The 23,697-nt window shown below is 43.3% G+C and overlaps 4 protein-coding genes across 13 annotated transcripts; 2 read left to right on the top strand and 2 right to left on the bottom strand.

Annotated features, from left to right (window-relative positions):
• The first annotated feature begins 101 nt into the window (after positions 1-101).
• pigb (phosphatidylinositol glycan anchor biosynthesis, class B) lies at positions 102-5,693 on the top strand. 2 transcript variants are annotated; one of them, XM_035525776.2, is made up of 12 exons: positions 102-351; positions 1,056-1,185; positions 1,475-1,592; positions 1,686-1,790; positions 2,176-2,306; positions 2,804-2,947; positions 3,026-3,077; positions 3,173-3,384; positions 3,497-3,561; positions 3,702-3,921; positions 4,491-4,671; positions 4,905-5,693. In XM_035525776.2, exons 1-12 carry the CDS (start codon positions 243-245, stop codon positions 5,013-5,015), a joined length of 1,578 nt encoding a protein of 525 aa, XP_035381669.1. In that variant the 5' UTR covers positions 102-242; the 3' UTR covers positions 5,016-5,693. The 2 variants fall into 2 exon arrangements, with proteins under 2 accessions (XP_035381669.1, XP_035381667.1); XM_035525774.2 differs by having other exon boundaries at positions 102-360.
• Positions 5,218-14,966, bottom strand: ccpg1 (cell cycle progression 1). Of its 7 annotated transcripts, none has more exons than XM_027021295.3 (11): positions 14,824-14,966; positions 13,752-13,822; positions 13,424-13,544; positions 13,156-13,241; positions 12,214-12,421; positions 10,333-10,475; positions 9,890-10,034; positions 9,418-9,530; positions 8,214-8,339; positions 6,692-8,043; positions 5,218-6,206 (listed from the first exon to the last, which is right to left on the bottom strand). In XM_027021295.3, the coding sequence occupies exons 2-11, from the start codon at positions 13,809-13,811 to the stop codon at positions 6,020-6,022; spliced, it is 2,541 nt and encodes an 846-aa protein (XP_026877096.2). In that variant the 5' UTR covers positions 13,812-13,822; positions 14,824-14,966; the 3' UTR covers positions 5,218-6,019. The 7 variants fall into 7 exon arrangements, with proteins under 7 accessions (XP_026877096.2, XP_026877112.2, XP_026877102.2 ...); XM_027021311.3 differs by having other exon boundaries at positions 9,484-9,530; XM_027021301.3 differs by having other exon boundaries at positions 13,448-13,544.
• A 301-nt stretch (positions 14,967-15,267) lies between these two features.
• On the top strand, positions 15,268-16,043 carry pierce2 (piercer of microtubule wall 2). Its single transcript, XM_027020816.2, has 2 exons — positions 15,268-15,328; positions 15,510-16,043. The coding sequence occupies exon 2, from the start codon at positions 15,528-15,530 to the stop codon at positions 15,849-15,851; it is 324 nt and encodes a 107-aa protein (XP_026876617.2). The 5' UTR covers positions 15,268-15,328; positions 15,510-15,527; the 3' UTR covers positions 15,852-16,043.
• On the bottom strand, positions 15,760-23,678 carry dnaaf4 (dynein axonemal assembly factor 4). Of its 3 annotated transcripts, none has more exons than XM_027020797.3 (9): positions 23,440-23,678; positions 23,188-23,335; positions 22,932-23,062; positions 22,181-22,391; positions 21,793-21,929; positions 21,453-21,562; positions 20,975-21,128; positions 20,538-20,643; positions 15,760-16,790 (listed from the first exon to the last, which is right to left on the bottom strand). In XM_027020797.3, the coding sequence occupies exons 1-9, from the start codon at positions 23,560-23,562 to the stop codon at positions 16,681-16,683; spliced, it is 1,230 nt and encodes a 409-aa protein (XP_026876598.3). In that variant the 5' UTR covers positions 23,563-23,678; the 3' UTR covers positions 15,760-16,680. The 3 variants fall into 3 exon arrangements, with proteins under 3 accessions (XP_026876598.3, XP_081572332.1, XP_026876606.1); XM_081716206.1 differs by having other exon boundaries at positions 23,188-23,293; XM_027020805.3 differs by lacking the exon at positions 20,538-20,643.
• Between the last annotated feature and the right edge of the window lie 19 nt (positions 23,679-23,697).

Raw genomic sequence — 23,697 nt, 5'->3', positions numbered from 1 at the left:
TATATTTAAAAAAAAATTATATTTAGTAACCATTTATGATATATATCTAGCCACCGAAGACTTTTCTACTGACGATACATTTTGAATGACGTCACGACCCAAACACGGAAGTAATGGCTGTTCAAAACCCAAACTGCAGTAGGTTACGCACTCAGGGACATCATACGGCATCTAGCAGTACATACAAATTCTTTTCACAGCGAAATGGGTTGGCATGAATTTTGAAGCGGCCTGGGACTGCTATGGAAAGGATTCGTGCTCGATTCCTGTTCGGTCTGCCAACCTCTTCTGAGCCCGTTAAACTCAGGACACGAAAGTCGAAACTTTACAGCAAAGATAAAGCGAATGATGGTATAACTGGTGAGACACACACACACACACACACACACACACACAAACAAAAGGGCTCAGTGAAATAACAGCTTGTGGAGATGTGGTTTGCTTGTTAATTCAGACAACACATAAGTATATTTGAAGACAGGCTTGCAGGCGCTAATGTTAAGTGGAATCGTCCCAGTCGAAGTGATCCCGCCTGTAACATGTTGGCTCAATACAGATTAAGGCATGACAATTACCCCCGTGTAGTTGGGCCAAAAGATAAATGTAGGAAGGCCCTTAACCCTCAATTACTCAAGTTGTAATCAGTCATAATTGTAAAACGCTTAAATTATCAGTTTCTGTAGTTTTACAGTTGATGGGTTTTGTCAAGGCTGAGCAATTCTGTTTTATTCTATAAACTACTGGCAACATTTCTTCCAAATTCCAGATAAAAATATTGTATTTTAGAGCATGTTTTTTTTCATGAAAATGACTAATGGTTTAAATAACAAAACAATTACAGAAATCTCAGACCACAAATAATGCAAAGAAAACAACCTCATATTAATTTATAAACAACACAGTACTAATATTTCAAAATCGGATGAGTCAAATATATATATGGGTGTCAGTATAATGGTTGTTTCATAATGTGAAAAAGAATAATTGGAAAAAATTACTTATTGCTGTATTAAAGTTGTGTAACTGCAGTAAAGATTGTCATGTGATTCTTGCAGGTTTCTTCGGGGGCAGTGTCACGGTCTTTTCTGTGATATTTCGCCTTGTTAACTGCCTGCTGGTTCAGACCAGCTTTGTCCCAGATGAATACTGGCAGTCACTTGAAATCTCCCATGGAATGGTCTTCAAATATCCTCAAATAATTAAAAAAACAATTTATATATATTTGATCTCAAAACATGATTTTAGACACATTACATAGTATGTATACATATATATAACACATATAAATTATATATATATTATATATATATATATATATATATATATATATATATATATATCCTGAGAAATATAATGTATCTTCAGTCATGTTTTGGTTACGTCCATGTAACTGGCATGCCCATACATGAAATTTTGACGCTACTTTAAATATGCTCCCATCACTTTCTTCAAATCCTTGACATTTTTTAAATACGTATGGCTACGAGTCCTGGGAGTGGAGGGAGGGCATTCGTGGTTACTCTTACCCTCTCTTCTTTGCTGTAATATATAAGATACTGCACCTGCTGCGTTACGACACAGTCCAGCTGCTGGTGAGTGGCCGTGAGTTTACGGAACCATTACAGTCAGAGGTGTGCGGCTCCAAAAGCAGAAGTGGTGCTTTACTTTTGCCATGTGTCTGGCAGATCCTGCTCCCGCGGGTTGCACAGGCGCTCCTCACAGCACTCGCCGATGTGAAGCTCTACCACCTCGTTCGGAGATCGGAAGGTCCAGATGTCGCTAAGTGGACAGTGAGATGAGTCTATGTTCGATTTCCATAAAGAATTGTGGCAGTGTTTTTATCTGATATTTGTTAAGATGTTTGTTAAATCAGAGAAAGTTGATATAGCTAATACAGCAAATATTTCATGTTAACTGTGTTAATAAAGCATGAAACGTCAGAGCTGTTGTAGCGGTTCAGTATTTGGTGTTAATATCACTGCTCCTGAGTGGCTCAGTGGTCTACGTGCTCTGCCGTTACTGGGTGACTGCTAGTTCAATCCCTGGTGATACTAGAGTGTCCAGGAGAGCATGACTGGCCTTCCATTCTCCCAGTCTGGACATCTCTTTGCTGGTATAGTTGGTGCTCTCCTCCAATTGGTTTTTCTAACCGTGTGTGTGTGTGTGTCTGTCCAGTTCTTCTGTCAGCTGTGTTCCTGGTTCACCTGGTACTGTTGCACACGCACGCTCACCAACAGCATGGAGACCACCCTGACAGTTCTGGCTCTCTACTACTATCCTCTATGTACTGACAAAACGCACAACAGGTCTGTTCAGTTTAGTCATAGTTTTGTGTTTTGCTTTTTCTGTCAGGTCCATTGTTTGGCCACAGAGGGTTACACAACAAGGTTACACAACAATCCTCAATATGACCGAGCTTCCAGTTTTCCAACATCTTTGTGATGCTAACATCTTTATAATTTGACACCGAATTGATTGAAGTCTACGTGTAACAAATAAAATAATCATAAAGTTACTTTTTTCTAGAAAGACATTTTATCATCTGCTTTTGTTATGTAACATCTTAGTTCATCGTAGTCTTTTATTCTAATGGATATGAATTGTCTTAATAAGTAGCGAAGCATTTTAAAGGGGATGAATGTTGTGTATGTAAATGAGATGCTGTATGTGATGCAGCACGTCAAAGACAAATTTCTGTCATGTAATGATAAACAATAAAGTTTGGAATCTGAGTCAGAATATCGTTGACGTTCTCCCTATCGCACCTTTTCATCCAACCACTTTTTCCTGCTGTGTTCTTTAGTAGCTGGAAGTACCTGTCACTGGTGTCCTGGGCTGTGGTGGTTCGTCCCACAGCTTTGGTTGTTTGGCTTCCTCTGCTCTTTCATCATTTGTGGAGGGCAGAGAACAAGCTAAAGCTCATTACCCATCAGGGTCTTCCTGTTGCGTAAGTCCTGCGCTTCAAACGGATGTTATGTTTCAAGTGTTTCGTCCACTTACAATTCTCCCATCATCGGTTCTCCAGGGCCGCCGCACTGGTGTCATCTGCACTGATAGACTGCATATTCTATGGCAAGGTGACGCTTTGAGCTGCTTTGAGACCTTACTGGTGACAAGGACGGTTTGTGTGAAAGTGTTGAATTACAAACGTACTTCAGGTCTGTGTTCACAGTGGATCTTCGTCCAGTGGAACTTCTTGAAGTTTAACATCTTTCACAATGTGGGCAAGTTTTACGGGACGCACCCCTGGCACTGGTACCTCACCCAGGGCTTCGTGGCTGTGATTGGTCCTCACCTCCCCGTCTTCCTGCACGGATGTTCCCTGACCTCCACCAGACACCGCGTGCTGCTCATCACCATCATATGGACCCTCCTGGTTTACAGGTGCGACGGAACAGATGACATTTGGGGGGGGGGGGGGGGATTCATTGGGACATTAGTAAACGTGTGTGTTGTTATTGCTGAACCTCTGCTGGGACACTGAATTTTCTTTTAGTTTTCTAGCCCACAAGGAGTTCCGGTTCATCTATCCAGTCTTACCTTTTTGCATGATATTTTGTGGTAAGTATGTAAAATCATGAAAAATAAATGTCTTCGTTTGTGAAAAGAAACTACATGTCAGTGTGGACTGGCACCCAGACAGTCATTTTATGGGAAAAGTCGTGCAGTGCTCGTGCTACTGTTTTGTAATATGCTCCCAGGGATGTCTCTGGCGCAGCTGCGTGCATGGAGGAGCTGTGCTGCATGTGCTCTGCTGGTGTTGAACCTGGCTGCAGCGTTCTACACGGGCTTAGTTCACCAGCGTGGCGTCCTGGACCTCATGGCTCACCTGCAGCACCTGTGTGACATCACCGACCCCCCGAGCCCACCTGAGCCAGAGGTCCTGTTTCTCATGCCATGCCACTCCACCCCCTTCTACAGGTGAGGCCCCCAGCAGCCTGACGTCAGGTGGCCCGTGTCAGGTGCTCAGATCCACTAGGGTTATTCTTAACTTGAACGCTGTGATTTTGGGTGACAAATATGGATTCTTGTAAAATGAACAGTTGAATTGCTACCATCAACTGAGCGCATTGATGCTCTCTTACACCTACTTTACCCAGCCCATTATGTAAGTTAAGTCTAACTGAAATTGAACTTTAAAGTGCTAGAGAACAGCCAGATGGTGATTGACAGTTCTGGATGTGACCTACCACGTGATGCAGTCATGTTTTTGTGTCTTCCATCGGGGTGTAGGATAAATTTTGTTCATTAAGCTTGACCAACTTTGTATGCACTGTTGTCAGTATATGACCTGACAGCCTTGGTTGTTTGTTATGGAGGAGCAGAGCTCCAGTTCTCTGAACCAAGTACATTTTCAACTCCACAGCCAACTCCACTTTTAAAGGTCCTGCCCCTTTAAAGATGATTTGTTGAAATGAGAAATGTGAAGAGTTCTACCTACACAGCAGATGTGATGTGTGAAACACCAGGTTCTTTCCTGTTTTTTCTAGCCACCTTCACTGTCCAGTCAGATTACGTTTCCTGGAATGCCCACCTGATCTCACAGGAAAGCAGGATTATGTGGATGAAGCAGCGCTGTTCTATGCAGACCCTCTCCGCTGGCTGGGGAGCTCTTACCCCAACACATCCATGCTTCCTACACACGTGGTCCTGTTCGACCCGCTCGAGAAGGTGATACACTTTTATAGTACATGCACCTCTGGGTTAAACCAGTTCTATCAAAAGATGAGAATTATTCATAAATGAATCCAGGCGACTCAGGGACTGCGCAGAACAGCCGATGTACTGAAAAGTGTTTTTTCATTAAGTCCCTTTTCGGATAGGTTTTTTCTATTGAACAGATGTTAAGAAATATCTTAATTTGTGAAATTAATGAAGGTTTTTTGTCGAACATGTATTTGTAGGAAATTTCAGCTTTCCTGGATGGAAACAAATTTGTGAAGGAGGCAGAATTGTTCCACACACATCTCCCTGAAGGTCGGGTTGGGAGGAAGATCTTTGTCTACAAACAGTGATTCATGCTCCGGAACAGAACACTCAGCTTGTTGTGCAGTTTACCAAATATAATTTTATGCTCTGTGCAACAATTAAATATTTGTCCAGTTTTGTAAAATGTCACCTTTTTAAGGTAACGTGGTAAAAAAGAAATTTGAAAAAAAGACCAAAAGAATGTCAACAGACATACATTTTTGTTTGTTTTAAAATAAGGACAATTAATTTCAAGGGAAGTGTATTTTTATTGAGATTTAATGATGTGCATAATAAATTGTGTAACACCAAAAAGAAATCTTAGCATTAAAAAAAGGGTTCAATTGTGATGTTTTTATCCAACAAGACATTACCAAGGGGAAAAAGAGATTGCATTCATAACGGCAAATAAAAAAAATTACTCCTCTGCAATATTTCTAATAAACTAATCAGTGTTGACACTTAGCAGCAGTAGAACAAGCAATGCACACCAAAGCGTACACACCAAAGGAAGGTACCTCAGAAACAACCCACACTGTCAACCAGTGGTGTATTTGGTCCTGAAAATGGAACATTCAGATCATCCTTTCTAGATGGTGGACATGCAGATTAGTTTTATTAGGAGAGCAGAACATTTCTAAGGAGACAGCAGGTTGTTTGCATACCTCTTTATTTGTACACACTAATTCAATGCAATATTTAAAATTAAAGTTTTATTTTTTATATTTTTTTCCTCAGTCAAACTGTGCTTTATTCTAATTAAATGTTTTATTTTTTATATAACATTCCTTCTCTAACTTTCTTAACAACGAAAACTGGAACAAAAATAGTTTCATAACTAATCTCGAAGATTCTGTACACCACTACTGTGTCCAGTCACAACACAAGCAACCACGTTCACACAAAGACTGCACACAAATGTACAACAGGCCTTTACAATTGTGCAAAATCACAAAGAGAGAGGAGCAGGGGAGGGGTGCTAGTCTTACCACTCTTTTTGCAATAATAAACTGCTTCAAAAGCTACAGTAGAAACAACTATCTGAACTGTGCTAGTACTTTGGGTCGAACGGAATGGGTCCCAGCTCAATTTTAACTTCGGCAAAGTGTCCATCAGAGCTGCGGCCCGGCCGAGCCCATTTCCTGTCCCGGGGCGGCAGGGGTCGCAAATGCTTTCGCTGCTGCCTCTGGCGCTCCTGCTCCGTTTTGACCTTTGACCCTGGCCCATCGAAAGGTCGGCTGCAAATTTACAAACAGCAAATGATTTTTAAGGTTTTTACCCTAAAGCGTGGCACGCCACTCACAGCGAGGCAGTTTCAGCATGCAGGGGCTACTGTGCCTCAGACCTAGTGGTTAAAAAGGCAACGGGGGGAAAGGGTTAAGGTCAGGCAGAGAAATAGGCAGCTCAGCTTAAGTGCCCATGGCACACCAATCCAACACCCTTCACCCGACACTGCTGGAAACGCACTCAGAACACGCTGGCATGCCATACCAGCTGGCATGCCATACCTTAGCCTTCAGAAAGTTCTCTCCCAGTCATACTGGTCCAGGTGTCCTGGCAGTTGGTTTTCCGAAAACTCAAAGCAGAGCCAACTGCCAACATTGAAATGTTAACGTCGCTTGAAAAATGTTGGGCCAATGTGCTAAGGGCTTTAGATGGAAATTTGATGATTACAAGTAGAAAAGTAACTGAAGGTTAAGCCGATTAAATTGGACATACTTACCTTGGACCGTATCGTTTCAAGTACGTATCCCCAAAGAAGTGCCTGTATATGTAATCATCCAGATCTTCAAAAACATCATTCCCACCCTGGTACTCATCCATATCCTCCAAGTAATCTTCAACACCACTAACAAAGTCTGTGAACAGCATCTGATCGTGAATAAAAAGTCCATTGTGAAAGAAATTGTTGATGAAGCTCTCAAGCTCCCTCCAGTGGTGGAAGTGGCCAACTTCTTGATGAAGGTAGCTGAGGAGCAGCTGGTTGAACTCGTCGGCCCTTATGGGGTCCATGGCCTTGTTGAAGAGGCTCATGGACTCCTGGTAGGCACAGTCGAACACGCCAGCGCATCCTTTGGGTGCGGCTCTCTGTCCCGTGACATCTTGCTCCTTCTGGGCGCCCGACTTGCGCGTGTTGCGGTCGGCATGGAAGGAGGGACCGTCTGTAGATTTGTGGGAGTGTTGGTGCAGGGGCCTGTGGTGCAGCCAGTGGGAGTCCTCTGAATGTTTGTTCCCCTGCTCTCTGAAACCGTCACGCTGAAACTCCTGCCGCGGCTCTGTTCTTGCATCCTTCCTCTCATGGGACTTCGTTTCCTGCGGCCGTCGGTGCTTGTCAAACATGCTGGATGCAGAGTTCTTCAGGTGCCTGAATGTTGACTTGACGGAGTCCGAGAACTTCCTGAAGTTCTCCTTGACAGCTTCCTTGGCTTTCTTGATCTGCTCCTTGTGGTGGTGCACAAACTCTTTGGTGGAGTTCTTCACTGCATCAAACGTCTCCTTCACCTTTCCCAGCATGCCCTCTTTTGGCGTTCTAAGCTTGGGTTGCCTGTCTCCTTTGGTTCTTTCTTCTTTTGTCTCCACGTAGAGTCGCTCCCACAGATCCGAGCGCTGCTGCTCAAAGCTCAGCTTCTTCTCAAGCTCCTGCACTCGTGTCTGGAGCGCCTCCCTTTCAGGGTCGGCTTCCCCACCCGCTTCACTCTCCCGCTCACCCAGCTGATCCCTCATCCTTTCAGTCACCTTCTGCTCCTTGTCCAGCGCCTTGCGTAAGGCCTGAGCCTCCACCATCAGAGCCTCCTTCTGGTTCAGGAAGCTCCGAATACGCTGCTTCTCCTCCAGGAGGTGGTCCTTCAACTGCTGGTTCTCAGAAAGAATGGCGTCGGTGTTGGCCCCTCTCTCCTCCAGCTCGCGAATTTGCGTGCGGAGGTGGCGGAGCTCGTCCTGAAGGATGGAGAGAGATGCTTCCTCGCGCTCTAGAGTGTTCTTCAGCACATGGTTCTCTGAGGTGAGGCGCTTCTCATTAGACGCCATCTCGCTCCGGGTCTGCTGAAGTTGTTCCAGTAAATCTGTTCTTTGAGCCTGCAGTGCACAAGAAAAAAACGGAAGACTGAACCTCACACTGCAACTGAGTGAACCACACACACGTCACCTGACTGAACCTCACACGTCACCTGCTGAGTGAACCTTCCCTGATTAACAATTGAGCTTTGATTATATCCAGGTAATCAGGGTCCACTGAGAAGGGTTACCTGAAGTTCAACCTCTTTGGCTGTGAGATGTTGGTTCTCTTTGGTAATTTTATCCATAATGCCAGTCAGGGACGTCACCATGTCTCGTTTGTCCTGAAGGTCTTCCCTCAGGTTCTGGACCACATCCTGAGAGCACAGATATAGTGCCATCAGAAGGTCCAGACTGGAGAGCCTTTAATACATGGTCTGACAAGAACCTGCAGACCTTATTTCAGTAAAGGGGTTTGAAATGATAGAGGTATAGAATGAAACTGCTGAATCTGAACCAAAGATCACTAAGGATGCCACGCGAGACACCAGCACTCCAGCACACAAAAACACCACCAAACCACAACCATACAAATGCCCTGGAGACCAAACAAAAACTAGTTTAAAAAATTAAAAACTGGGTTTTGACCACAATTTTAGTTTGATCGTTATAACTGTGACTCTGGTGAATGCAGTTTTATGGTTCTGGTTGTGTTATAAAGTTATAATTGCTGGTTTTATGTTGCTGGTACTGTTATAATGGTATAATTGCTGGTTTTATAGTGCTGATTGTGTTATATACCATTATAACCATTATATATACACACCATATATAACCATTAATTGCAGGTTGTATGTTGCTGGATCTGTTATAATGTTAGAATTGCTGGTTTTAATGTTGCTGGTTGTGCTGTAATTGAATAATTGCTGGTTTTATATTGCTGATTGTGTTATATACCATTATAACAATTATATATACCATATATAACCATTAATTGCAGGTTGTATGTTGCTGGTTCTGTTATATATCATATATAACCATTAATTGCTGGTTTTATGTTGCTGGTTGTGTTGTAATGGTATAATTGTTGATTGTTACCCATTTGGATTACACAAATCTGTTGTAGCAGACTGAAGCTAAAGCAGACTGAAGCTAAATAGCAGACTGAAGCTAAAGCAGACTGAAGCTAAAGTGTCTTTCCTCTAATAACCCTACGACACACACACACACACACACACACACTCTTCACATGTCGTTCATGCAGGCCTTTCGATTAGGCGAGCTCCCACTTCCTTGCACACTTCAGAATCCATCTAGCTGCAACATCACTGATTCAGCTCCTCAGCTAATGATCAAGTCAAACGCTGAAACTAAATGGGGCAGCGGTTCATGTCGAAATAAAGGAGGAGAAGGAAGAGGAGCAGGACGAGGACGAGAAGGGGTGAGATATCAGACCTCACTGACAGCGTCCTGCTCCTTCCGACACTGCTGGAGCTCCCGCGTCTCACTCAGATCACTTACACGGATCTTCTCCACCATCCTCTGACGTTCCTGTATCTGCACTGTGCCTATCTCACACACACACACACACACACACACACACACACACACACACACACACACACACACACACACACAAAATGCTAATGTAAACTACAGTATGTAACTTGCATCAAGCTACTCTGTAATGACATTAAAGGATATTTGAGAATTTTCTTCCTGCTTCCAAGTTAACAGTTTCTCCATACAGAAAACATGCAGGTATTATATTCTGATTCTTTTTTTCATATTATATTTTGAAAAGATGTAGGTATTCTTAACATGCACCTACTGCACCATTTTGGAAAAACAAGGCTTCTACAGGAGGCTAATTATGATCTAAACAGCGACAATGAACTGATGATGATGATGACATCGGTGTCCTCACCGTAGAAATGTCCAAATCCCATGCTGATGGCGATGACGAGGGCGAGAAGGATGCACTTGTTGAGGGTTCCACTGACCTGCTGCTGGTTTGCGGGAGCCACATGAACTTCCCTCTGCCCCGCCTCTTCCTGACCGCCATCGGTAACCTGCCATAGAGTCCTGTTATTGCCAACATTCTTCAAAATATGCTTATATGGGCTTTAAATGCTAATAAAGTACATTAGGAGTCTCATTCAGAATTCCCTGGTGGTCCCGGAGTACCACTGCAGAGGTGAACATTTTCCTGCTCCAGAACCATCTGATGAAAATGGATCATCTCTTGAACATTTTAGAACTTTTCCGAACCGACTGGAACAGGAGAAACTCTAAACTTTGCAGGGCTGGAAAACGCTCGCCCTTGAGGGGTAACTCCAGGTTGTGCCCTCCCTTTCCTCCCCTCTGCACCTCCTGCTGTTCCTCTGGTTCCGAGCCTGCCGTGCTCCTCCTTAGCCTGCGCCTTCTCACAACTGGACTGGCCTCCATCCCAGCATCCTCATCCTCTGTGCTAGTGCTGGAGCCCCTGCGCACTGTATGCTCCGCTGGGAAGACTACATATATACGTACACGCACAGGCACACGCACAGGCACACGCACAGGCACAGGCACACACACAGGCACACACACAGGCACACACACAGGCACACACACAGGCACACACACAGGCACACACACAGGCACACACACAAAAATAATCAAATCTTTGCTGTAAACACTATCCAGTCCTCTTCGTGCTACTGATGAGCTCATACAGCCGTGTGTCCACTGACGGGAGACCCAGCACAGCGGCCTGGAGCAGAGACAGACATTCCCTTATGCAGAAGGACTGCGTGCAGAGTCCAGGAAACGCCCCGGGGCTTACGGTCAAAACCAGCTAGCAACAACAAACCAAAGCTGGAATTATAAAGCTCATTTACAGACTGCAACCAGATCCAAATCTGCTCAAACAAATGACTGTAGGAAAGAGAATGTGCAGGTAGATATGTTAATCAGCAACAGAGGTGGTCAACCAACACAACATGCCAAAGCAGGAGAGTGCTGCGATAAGGGTGCTATTTCCAGCTCAGCACAGGGACGCGGCACGTTAGAGGCCAAACCACAACTGGGTCGGCAGATTTAGTGTGGAATTTCCCCACATGACTGCACATGCACACACACACACAAACACACACTCCACATCAGTAAGCTACATACCAAGCCATTAGGATACATATATGGCAGAACCTGTTTATGCCAAATCACTCAAAACATCCACTCAGATCCAGTCCAACACAGTGGCACACCCTCTATATGGAAACACCTCCACATCATTAACCAAGTCACACATCTATTGTCTAGACATTTCATCAGCAACAGAAGTGTCTCTCTCTCTCTCAGATACACACACGTCATCAAAACTAGCCAGGTAAGTGAGAGAAAGCAGTGAAGGTAGAGGGTAGGGCCACCTGAGTAAGAGGCAGTGAGGGCAGGAGGCAGGGCCACCTGAGTAAGAGGCAGTGAGGGCAGGGGATGGGGCCACCTGAGTAAGAGGCAGTGAGGGCAGGGGATGGGGCCACCTGAGTAAGAGGCAGTGAGGGCAGGGGATGGGGCCACCTGAGTAAGAGGCAGTGAGGGCAGGGGATGGGGCCACCTGAGTAAGAGGCAGTGAGGGCAGGGGATGGGGCCACCTGAGTAAGAGGCAGTGAGGGCAGAGGGCGGGGCCACCTGAGTAAGAGGCAGTGAGGGCAGGGGATGGGGCCACCTGAGTAAGAGGCAGTGAGGGCAGGGGATGGGGCCACCTGAGTAAGAGGCAGTGAGGGCAGGGGCGGGGCCACCTGAGTAAGAGGCAGTGAAGGCAGGGGGCAGAAGGGTTCATGGCTCAGTTTCCATTCATCCAACACGCAATGGCAGCCATAACGAGTGAATGTACACCCAAATCTTTCTGTGACAGTTCCACTTTCTATTTACTTAGTACTGTTTATTTGGGAATATTAACATATACTAGGATGTTACAGACATAATATAAACTTATATATATAATAAATACTTAGAACATTACAGCCTTAAAGAATCTGCAGTTCTTAAGCAGTTCGGTTGCATCTTTATCATACAGAATTCTGAATAAACCCAGATATTCAAAAATAACCACCCCAGGGGACAGCATTGTTGCGATTCATTATGAAGGCAAGGTATTGTACATATTGTTTCAGAAGCAAATTACTGAGGCATGGAGGTTAGTGCAAATGCATGTGTGTGTTCACGCGCGCGCGCGTGTGTGTGTGTGTGTGTGTGTGTAAGTAAGTAACTCACTTGTCTCTGCAGAACTGAAAGTGTACTGGCTGCTTGAGGAGGTTCCCAGGTAGATCTCTTCAGTTCCCGTTTCCTCGTCCTCCTTGACAACTGGCCCCTCCCATGTTACAAGCTCCGCCTCTCTGGAGTCTCCAAGGGTAACAATATCAGAGTGCTCACTGGAGGAACAAAGATTCGCATGCTCCTCTAGACACGCCTCCATTCCTACCTGCACAAAAACATTTAGTGTGGTAATTATAAGCTGTACTGCCATAGTACAAAAAGGACTACACATTCAATATTTATAGCAGCAGAGCAGTGTCTCAGGTGCAGTAACTCAGGTGCAGTAACAATATAAATTAGCAGATAAAGACAGTGAAAAATTGATGATGATGAAGCAGTGAAAAATTTTAGGGTGTGTCAAACCTCAAAACAACACTGGCAATTGATATTGTCATTTGTATGCAAACTAAAATTTAAATTATGACATGAATGTAGCTGCGACCAATAGAGGCTATGCTCAGAAGTCTGATCTGGGATCCTAACCTCAAGCTTGCTCAGCACCACTAAATAACATTTATTAAGTGTGTTTTTGGTGTTTTTTGGCTACAGGGCCTCATTTTTTAAAAACCTGGTCTTGTTTTTGTAGCCAAAATCTGACTGTGGTTACATAATGAAACTGAAGAAAGACTTTTGGTTTCTGTACTGCAAGTACAGCTATGCATGTCAACACTATCAAAATACATGTTTAGTGTTGTTTTGTGATGTGTTTTATTTTTGTGATGTGTATTATTATAACTAACTTTGTTAGTTATATGTGTTATATGCAGTGTGTCTCTCCAAGGCAGTATTCTCCCAAGGCACATAATGAAGTCACCTTCGGTTCTGAGTCTGTCTTCTAGTCCTGGATCAGGAGTCTTAAGTGCAGGTTAAGGTGTTAAGTCTTAATTAAGCTCGCTGTACCTGCTGGCCAGAGTCATCTTCCACCACTGTGGCCTCTTTAAGGGTGCTATCCACAGAGTCTTCATACACAACCTCCTTATCCTCACCTGGGAACAGGTTTACAGCATGCATTTCACACCTGCCAAGGCACTCTCGATTGCTCAAGGTTTCCTCGATTTGGAGAAATAGCTGCAGCTGGAATCTGTTTGTGACAGTACTCCGTGGAAACAGTTTGCAAACACTGATATGACTTTAGCAAAAGACACATTGCTCAAAGCGTTGCACATACCCTGGAGGGTTTGTGGAACGCTACCTGCTGGAGCAGCCCGCTGCAGCGGGGCTGCTTCGACGGCTTCCTGCAGATAGGAACCTGCTCCGCTCTCAGGCCCCAGGGACTCGATGTCTGAGCCCTGTGAAATAGGCAGCTTTCGTTAAACTCAGTCATACAGCTTGAAGAAACACAAAGCAAATTGAATTAAGCCATGTTCCTGAACACAAAGTATCTGGGGTTTCTACTGAAAATGCAAACTAAAACAGAAATACAACTATCACTGTATTATGTCTGCAGTTTATGTTGCCAGTTATGGTTTCTTCTGCATTTGGTGGGAAACACTTACCTCGTTGCTGATAACAGTCCATCCACAGGAGGACTCAGTATCACTCGAGCTTTCTGACATCGTGTAAACAGCTAATGAAAGGCAAAGTAACAGAGCTTACAGTTCAAACTCATAACAGGGTCAGAAGGATCAACTATAAGCCACATTTGCATTGTGGAAAATTAGTCTACTTGGGCTAATTCACATTAGCACACTACACTTATAAGTCTAGGCGTGCCTCATACATACCGCAACTTTTTGTACATTTTATCGCTTGCTTTGGTGACAATGTCACGGTGACCACGTCTGGTGAATGATTACTTGTAAATTAGCACAGCGCACGCCAATAACGATGCCTTTGCATGAAAGGTTATACGGGAAAATTTTATATAGTGTAGCACAAACTGAAATAACCACTAACAACCCAGAACTGATTTATTTAGCTGTAATTTAGTCAGCTTTAGAATAAAGGTACATACTACAAGTATGTTACTGTGAAATTACATCGAATTCATCCTCCTCCATACTGTAAAAACAATTATTCCAAACAATGCAATAAAATAACTGAATTCTGCTATCAATCTGATCGACCTTGTTAGAAAAATGCTTCATATTGGGGCATCTGGTTTTATACAGCTAACAGCTGCAATGCGGGCTGTAAATGTAGGTTGCACTACCAGATACTCCCCGATGCAGAGCCGAACACCTGCAGTTTTAAGAATGCTTCTGTACACTGGCAGTCACTACATGAATACACAGCTCCAGCGACGCAGGACACGCATTACCTTTTCGGCTGTTTGCCTGCTAACTATTCCATCAAGAGTCAGCACTTCGCAAACTAATGGTCCGAACCAGAAGTGTGCGAAACACCTGCGGCTAGTCCTAGAAATAGCACGTTTCCCCAGCATCTTAAGAAAATGGCAGGTTTAGATATTTCGTGCTTGTACCACAGATTCAGAGTAAACCCCCCTACCTCCAGCCCTCACACTGCAAGCTTCTAAAGTGGCGCACTGCACAGCTCAAAACACTGTACGACTGTTTCGCCGTGTGACAAAATGTTAAAAATGGTCAATAAACATATTTTCTTACTTACAACTGATACCTGAATCCACGGCACAAAGAAAGCGAGAAATGTCCTCTGTTCCAGACTACAGACTAATTCTAACTACACCTCCTCAAAACAACATCAATAACAACAGGACGGGACCCGGAAGAGCGTTTAGCATGGGAGTTGTAGTTTTTAAAAGACACCTCAGGGAAAACCCTTAACATTCTATTGCGAAATAGACTACAACTTCCAGGGTTACACAGTAACAGCGCCATACGATGGTGTTTAATAGCTCGTCTTTGAAATTACAGATTATGTTTTAAATGTTCAAAATTGAACAAATAAAGTTGTTAAATAAGTAAATAAATAAATAAATAAATAAATAAATAAATAAAGGCCTGTTATTCCCCAGTACGTTATTCCACCACGGTTCCCTCCGTGGCTGTAATGTAGAGGCTCCATCTCCCCCATATAAAGTAACACCGTTGCCAAGCAGCGAACCTACAACACACGCCCACGTCGAATTGAGTCACTAACCCCTTATAACAAGGTAGCTGGCTGGCTTGTGGAATGTATATTTTTTTAAATAGTTTTACAAGATAGCTAACTAAATGCGTGTAATTTTATTAAGCTCACTAAAGGTTTACTTTTTGGTAGATTTTTAGGTTTTTGCTTGACTTAAGTCTGATCAGCTTTCCCAATTTTGTATTTTCTTCCCACTTGTCTTTTAGGGTAAAGATCATCATAACATGTCACGAACCGACAAGCAGCAGGAATCACACCGCCGTGCACCGTGTGCGAACCCCGGCAACCCGGTGTTCTCCTGCATGATGCATCCAGCAGACACGTTGGCGTCTTCGGTCAAGGCACAGAGCCCCTTTTACCGGACTACCTCGAGCGAGTACGGATCCTGCGGCCCAACGCCCGAGTCCTCGCCGTGTGCGTACCACCCGCTGTCCCAGGCATTCTCCGAGCACCTCGGAACGTGCGGGATGTACCGGGACAACTCCTTCAACACCAGTTTGGACCGCAGTAGGGTGTATGACTGCCCCAATTTACAAAACACCATCTAAACAGACGATTGTAATCAAGCCTCTCTTGTTTCAACTGCAAAACACCCGACTGAATTCAGAATAACTGGTCTGAGCCAGTTTCAAGTTCATGTCTTTTAATATCTTACATTTTTAAATATCGTACGTCTTGAACATTAGTATTGGTGTTCTTTTGTTTTCTAGAGTGTAATAAAATGTAATGCTCTAAAACGCCTTAAATGTATTTAAGAGAAATGTATTTTGAAATTAAACAAACACACAGAATTTGGCGGTCAAGGAAGCAAACTACTTTTTATTACAAAGTGAGGGTCCCATGAGCCAATGTGCGTCACAGATGGTGTAAATGCATCTAGCACATGCAACTCTATGTTCTTGTTCTGGAACTCTGGTCTGGACCACAGCACTGTTCAGTTTAGGGTGGTGGTTTGTAATATCAGGCCTGGAGACCCTGTACACTACATATTTGTGTGTGTGTGTGTGTGTGTGTATTCCTCTCTGTAACACGACTTACCTCATAACTAATGGGTCTTCCGTGAGCTGTCAGGTGCTGTATATGCACTGGGATTAAGAATGACTATTTCCTGTGTTTCATAGGCCAGGACTCAGCTTATGAAGAAGTGAAGTGGTTCATTAACAGTCATGAGGAAGCATGTGTGTTAAAGAAAGACAAACAGGAAACCTCTGTGTAACACTAGGGTGTGTATGGTATAGTATTTGACAAAAAGGCACCGTTTTGAAGTTCATGGTGTAGTGCATGCAGCCTGTAATTTATGACACTGACTGGAAGTTACGTCTGAAGTGTAACACACCAGAAACAGTCTTAACGGTCTTTGCAGAACGCCAGCCCTCCTTATGAGCTGGGTGTTGTCCCTTGGACGACCTCACGGATCTTGTTGGCATCTGCCCGCAGAGCCTGGTTGTGTGGGTCGATCTGGAGGGCAGCTTGGTAGTCCTGAAGTCCTGAGGGGTCAAAGGGTGGACATCTTGAGTGCTGAAATGGTACACTGGGGTCTCTGTACATTCTCCATGGTAACAGCTCAGGAGAGAGGAGCGTGCTCAGGCCTTGCTGGACTCATCGCATTTCCACATTAATAATGCATGATAGGGACAGGACACTATACTGTGACTGTATTACAACATATTGAGATTGTGATATGCCTTCCTATACAGTGGTGTGGAAAAGTGTTTGCCCCCTTCCTGATGTCTTTTTTTTTTGCATGTTTTTCACACTGATCATCAAACAAATTTAAATATTAGACAAAGATAATAAGTAAACACAAAATGCAGTTTTTAAATGAAGGTTTTTATTATTAAGGGGAAAAAAATCCAAGCCTACATGGCCCTGTGTGAAAAAGTGATTCTCCTGTGTGGAAAAAAGTGATTTGTTTGATGATCTGAAGCATTTAAGTGTGACAAACATGCAAAAAAAAAAAAAGATATCAGGAAGGAGGCAAACACTTTCACACCACTGTGTATTCAAAGTACATCAAAAAAGCGCTGCTGCTGTGGTTGATGACTGGCATGCTTTCATTTGTCTGAATACCTGAAAACAATGATTAATCAAAACACTCTTCTAAAAGGATTTTCAAAACACACCACAAAAAAGTGATGTTAGAGGACTTAATGCAGCCATTTCCAGTGTTGCAAATGCTGGCACTGCAAGAAGTCATCAAACAATCCATAATACAGCCCTGTTCCGTAATTACACATATAATACAGCCCTGTTCCATAACTACATTCATAATACAGCCCTGTTCCGTAATTACACACATAATACAGCCCTGTTCCGTAATTACACATATAATACAGCCCTGTTCCATAACTACATTCATAATACAGCCCTGTTCCGTAATTACACATATAATACAGCCCTGTTCCATAATTACACATATAATACAGCCCTGTTCCATAACTACATTCATAATACAGCCCTGTTCCGTAATTACACATATAATACAGCCCTGTTCCGTAATTACACATATAATACAGCCCTGTTCCATAACTACATTCATAATACAGCCCTGTTCCGTAATTACACATATAATACAGCCCTGTTCCATAACTACATACATAATACAGCCCTGTTCCGTAATTACACACATAATACAGCCCTGTTCCATAACTACACACATAATACAGCCCTGTTCCGTAATTACACACATAATACAGCCCTGTTCCATAACTACATTCATAATACAGCCCTGTTCCATAACTACACATATAATACAGCCCTGTTTCGTAATTACACATATAATACAGCCCTGTTCCATAACTACATACATAATACAGCCCTGTTCCGTAATTACACATATAATACAGCCCTGTTCCATAACTACATTCATAATACAGCCCTGTTCCATAACTACATACATAATACAGCCCTGTTCCATAACTACATACATAATACAGCCCTGTTCCGTAATTACACATATAATACAGCCCTGTTCCATAACTACATACATAATACAGCCCTGTTCCGTAATTACACATATAATACAGCCCTGTTCCATAACTACATTCATAATACAGCCCTGTTCCGTAATTACACATATAATACAGCCCTGTTCCATAACTACATTCATAATACAGCCCTGTTCCGTAATTACACATATAATACAGCCCTGTTCCATAACTACATACATAATACAGCCCTGTTCCGTAATTACACATATAATACAGCCCTGTTCCATAACTACATACATAATACAGCCCTGTTCCGTAATTACACATATAATACAGCCCTGTTCCATAACTACATTCATAATACAGCCCTGTTCCATAACTACATACATAATACAGCCCTGTTCCGTAATTACACATATAATACAGCCCTGTTCCATAACTACATACATAATACAGCCCTGTTCCATAACTACATTCATAATACAGCCCTGTTCCATAACTACATTCATAATACAGCCCTGTTCCATAACTACATTCATAATACAGCCCTGTTCCATAACTACATACATAATACAGCCCTGTTCCATAACTACATTCATAATACAGCCCTGTTCCATAACTACATTCATAATACAGCCCTGTTCCATAACTACATTCATAATACAGCCCTGTTCCGTAATTACACATATAATACAGCCCTGTTCCATAACTACATACATAATACAGCCCTGTTCCATAACTACATTCATAATACAGCCCTGTTCCGTAATTACACATATAATACAGCCCTGTTCCATAACTACATACATAATACAGCCCTGTTCCATAACTACATTCATAATACAGCCCTGTTCCATAACTACATTCATAATACAGCCCTGTTCCATAACTACATTCATAATACAGCCCTGTTCCATAACTACATACATAATACAGCCCTGTTCCGTAATTACACATATAATACAGCCCTGTTCCATAACTACATTCATAATACAGCCCTGTTCCGTAATTACACATATAATACAGCCCTGTTCCATAACTACATTCATAATACAGCCCTGTTCCATAACTACATTCATAATACAGCCCTGTTCCATAACTACATTCATAATACAGCCCTGTTCCATAACTACATACATAATACAGCCCTGTTCCGTAATTACACATATAATACAGCCCTGTTCCATAACTACATTCATAATACAGCCCTGTTCCGTAATTACACATATAATACAGCCCTGTTCCATAACTACATTCATAATACAGCCCTGTTCCGTAATTACACATATAATACAGCCCTGTTCCATAACTACATTCATAATACAGCCCTGTTCCGTAATTACACACATAATACAGCCCTGTTCCATAACTACATTCCTAATACAGCCCTGTTCCATAACTACATTCATAATACAGCCCTGTTCCGTAATTACACATATAATACAGCCCTGTTCCATAACTACATTCATAATACAGCCCTGTTCCGTAATTACACACATAATACAGCCCTGTTCCATAACTACATTCATAATACAGCCCTGTTCCATATCTACATTCATAATACAGCCCTGTTCCATAACTACATTCATAATACAGCCCTGTTCCGTAATTACACACATAATACAGCCCTGTTCCATAACTACATTCATAATACAGCCCTGTTCCGTAATTACACACATAATACAGTCCAGTTCCATAACTACATTCATAATACAGCCCTGTTCCATAACTACATTCATAATACAGCCCTGTTCCATATCTACATACATAGTATAGCCCTGTTCCATAACTACATTCATAATACAGCCCTGTTCCATTACTACATTCATAATACAGCCCTGTTCCATAACAACTTACACAATATAGTCCTACTATTTCTACTGCTTTGATAAACACATGGGACAATTTATTCAGAGGGCTTCTTTCATACCTTCATTAGACAGATTCACGTAATCCAAACTTGGTACCTCCCCCAAACATCATTTCAAGGCTTGCACTTCACCGTATTTCTTCTTAACATGCTGTGGTTTCAGAACTGGTACTTCCTCACATGAATCAAATACACTGTCTTTGTGTTAAACCGTCGTGTACCGATAAAGGGTTTATCTCTGCTAGGCTACAGGTCTCTGTTACTGCTGCAATTCCAGGCCAAATTCTCAACTCACGAGGTGAGGTCAGGCATGGCAGTCTATGTCCTCTCTGAGATCTGACCTCATGACCTTGGGGTCGCTAGCACCTTAGTCTACCTGCTTAACCAGGTGTGCTATAGGACCCCACCGTTCAGACCATTTCTGTGTACTGTACCTTCCACGTAGAGCTCCAGCTCACAGAAGGCAGTTCCTCTTCTCACATGGGCTTTCAAGCGAGCTGCCGCATTGTCAGCGACTGCTGGGGTCAGCAGCTCCATAGCCTACCGCAGCAACAACGCCATACAAGCAATGTTGCAGTCAAAAAAAGGAGAGCACTCAACAAAGGGCTGACTTAGACATGCTCCCAGATGAATGTTCCATTGAGAAAAATTTGATAATTATGTAATTATGTAACAGTGGTGATGATAAACTTAAAAAAACACCTTTGCAGGGTGAAAATGTGCAACTTAAGTAGGCACAGAGGAGATATAGAGTATGGGAGCCTGGAACAGGTAGAAGGTATGGAATACTGTATGGTAATAATAAGTGAACACTTTCAGTGTTGCTTGACCTGGGAGAGAAGAGGAGAAGGGAGGGGAGAGAAGAACTTACCCGAGAACTATCCTCAATTGCTTTGTGGAGATTTCTCATCTTCAGGTGACAAGCTGCTCGATTGGAGAACAAAGCAGGAATGTGTCTGTTGAGTTTAATGGCCAAGTCATAGGCATTGACTGCAGCCTGGTAGTTCCCCAGCCTGAAAAAAGCACTGCAGAAAGGAGAGAACCCAGGGGAAAGATCAGCACAGCCCTGATTCCAGCAGCACCCAGTTCTGCACTGACATACAGCGGTATCTGCTAGGCTCCAGGTCTCTTATGTGGGGAATATTTCAATCAGAGAGCTCAAACTAATATATACTCTGATTAAGTTAAGTTTTCTTTAGAAGTCATATACTATATCTAAAGTCAAGTTCTCTCTCTCTCTCTCTCTCTCTCTCTCTCTCTCTCTCTCAACAGTGAACTGCTTCAGATGTGAGTCCTCAGTGAGCTGTGGAGGCTGATGGGTGGGTTGTACTGTGTAAAGGGGCACCTACTCTCCTTTGTCCTTCAGCCAGTCAGGGTTCCTCTCCTCCTCCTTCAGATCTTCTAGCTGAGCAAGATCAGCATTTGCTGCCCGTCTCGCCTCCACCTGCTTCCTCAGCCACTACACGCGTGCGTACATGCACACAAACACACAAAGACAAATAAACACAAAGTATGCACACAAGAACACACTTTCATGAGGTATACTTACGCCTCCATTACACTTGTAATTACAAGGCACGTATTTTCTATCTCAAGTAGAAGGATTGTTTACTTTGCAATTAGACAAAGGGGTTAAGAGAGGTGGGAGATAAAGCGAACAATAACAATAAAGGATTATCAAGCAGGCACCTCCTGCTCCTCAGGTACGCGGGACTCTCGTAGGGCCGTGGGGAAGACCCGCGGCGTGAAGCTGATCTTAATGCAGCCCGCCTCCCTGGGGGCTGTGGACGCCGCACGTCCGAGCTCACGCCTGCAGCTCACCTCACCTGAGGGAAACCTCATTAGCTATATTCGTCTTGTCAGGTGAAACAAACACGCCTTACGCTGCCAGCACATTCCCGGAGTATGACAATAAGATGTGTATTGTACTAACACTGGTAACCGCATTAAACCTTTGAACCAAAAAAAAAGGGTTTAAAATTGTCCAAAAGCTTAACAGATGAGCTTATGTTTATGCACTGTATACTATATCCAAAATATACATATAGAGGAGAAGCAGTAGGAGCAGATCAAGCACCTCCAGTCCTCAGCACATGCGCTTCAGTAGGCTTCTTTAGCTGATGTACATGTTTGTCGTTGTGTGTGGTGGTTCCTTGCATCCTTCGTCGAGCCTCCTCTTCCTCGACCATTTTCCTCTGCTTCTCCTTCCAGGCCTCGAGTTCCACTGTGGCTCTTGCACACTCTTCGTCCTTCATCCTCTGAATACTCGCTCGCTCCTCTTCCTCCAGCTGGGCAGACCAAACCGATAACGGAAGAACAGACAACGCAGGACCTGGCTAAACAGTCCCGGGAATTGGAATAACACTGGATGTGGAAACGTAGCTGACTGCAGGGATTCCTTACTGTTTAGGACTGGTGTGGAATTACACAGGGTCTGCAAGATTTGTCTGGCTTACAGTATAACATAATGCACAACCAAGAAATTAATCCCCAGGTTTGAGAGCGTGGCAAAGCTTGAAAAATACATTCTGCTACCTGGAAACGACCCGCTACCTGGATGTCCTAGCGTTTTATACAGCTGTAAGCCAAAATGTCAACTGAATAGTGACTGCAGGACAGAACGGGGGACAGCCTCACGCCACGACAAAGATCACATGAAGGTGCAACCGTTAGAAATGTTTGCTGCTAGTATAGTAGTGTAAGAAGCTAATATACTTCAATGAATAAGTCAGAATAGCACCAGTTTCTCTACTGGTATATCAACACCTAGAGAAATAGAACTGAGATCATATCCGTGCAAGAAACTGATTTGGTTTATCACTTCCAACCTTCATCATGGTCTCCAGGGTGTACTTCTTTTCCTGCTGGGTCCTCGTAGCTTTGGCTTTCGACTTCTCTGCAGACTTCTCCTGTGTTTTGAGAACGGCTTCTTCTCTGTTCTCTCTTTGCTTATCTTTGTCTAATATTTGTAAGGCATTTTTTAAAGGAAAGAGGGGGAAATGTTCGACCAAATCCAGTTAATCGGTGTACGGGGTGGGATAGATAATCGAAACAAACACGTACTGTGTGAATGACAAGACGTACCAATACTTCTACAGAGATGTTCCCACAAGCCGCTTTCCTTTTTTGGCAGTGTAAAAACTGCAGCACCGTTTCCAATTTTCGCCACACTTTTGTCATCCTCTATTGGCTGGAAAAAGAAAGCTTCAAACAAATACGGAGGGAAACTAACCTGGGGAAGGAGAGAGAGTAGTGTTCACGCTCCTTGTTTACGACCAGCGCAAGCTGTTCGTTTGGCTGGTGGAAATAGCTAGCGTTAGCCAGCTAGCATCTTACCTTTAGGTACTCGTCTGTGCAAAGTACGTCGACGTTTGCCGTTTTCACCGCCTTCAATGGTATGCTGATGTATACGGTCGTTTCGGTTTGTGTCCATGTGTAATCCTTTACGATTAGCGGCATTTTGGACGGAATATCGTACGCTTGCTGGCCTGTGTTTAGTGAGAAAGTGTGGTTGCTATGATGCACGCGTGGTTGCTAGGGGTGGACCGACTGGAAAAACTTCCACCGACATTTCCTGTCTAAATTAAAAGTCGT

Source organism: Electrophorus electricus, chromosome 6 (assembly GCF_041902795.1).
Source record: "Electrophorus electricus isolate QZ-2024a chromosome 6, ASM4190279v1, whole genome shotgun sequence".
In the NCBI taxonomy this organism is placed as follows: Eukaryota; Metazoa; Chordata; class Actinopteri; order Gymnotiformes; family Gymnotidae; genus Electrophorus; species Electrophorus electricus.
This window is presented reverse-complemented; position numbering and strand designations above follow the sequence as displayed.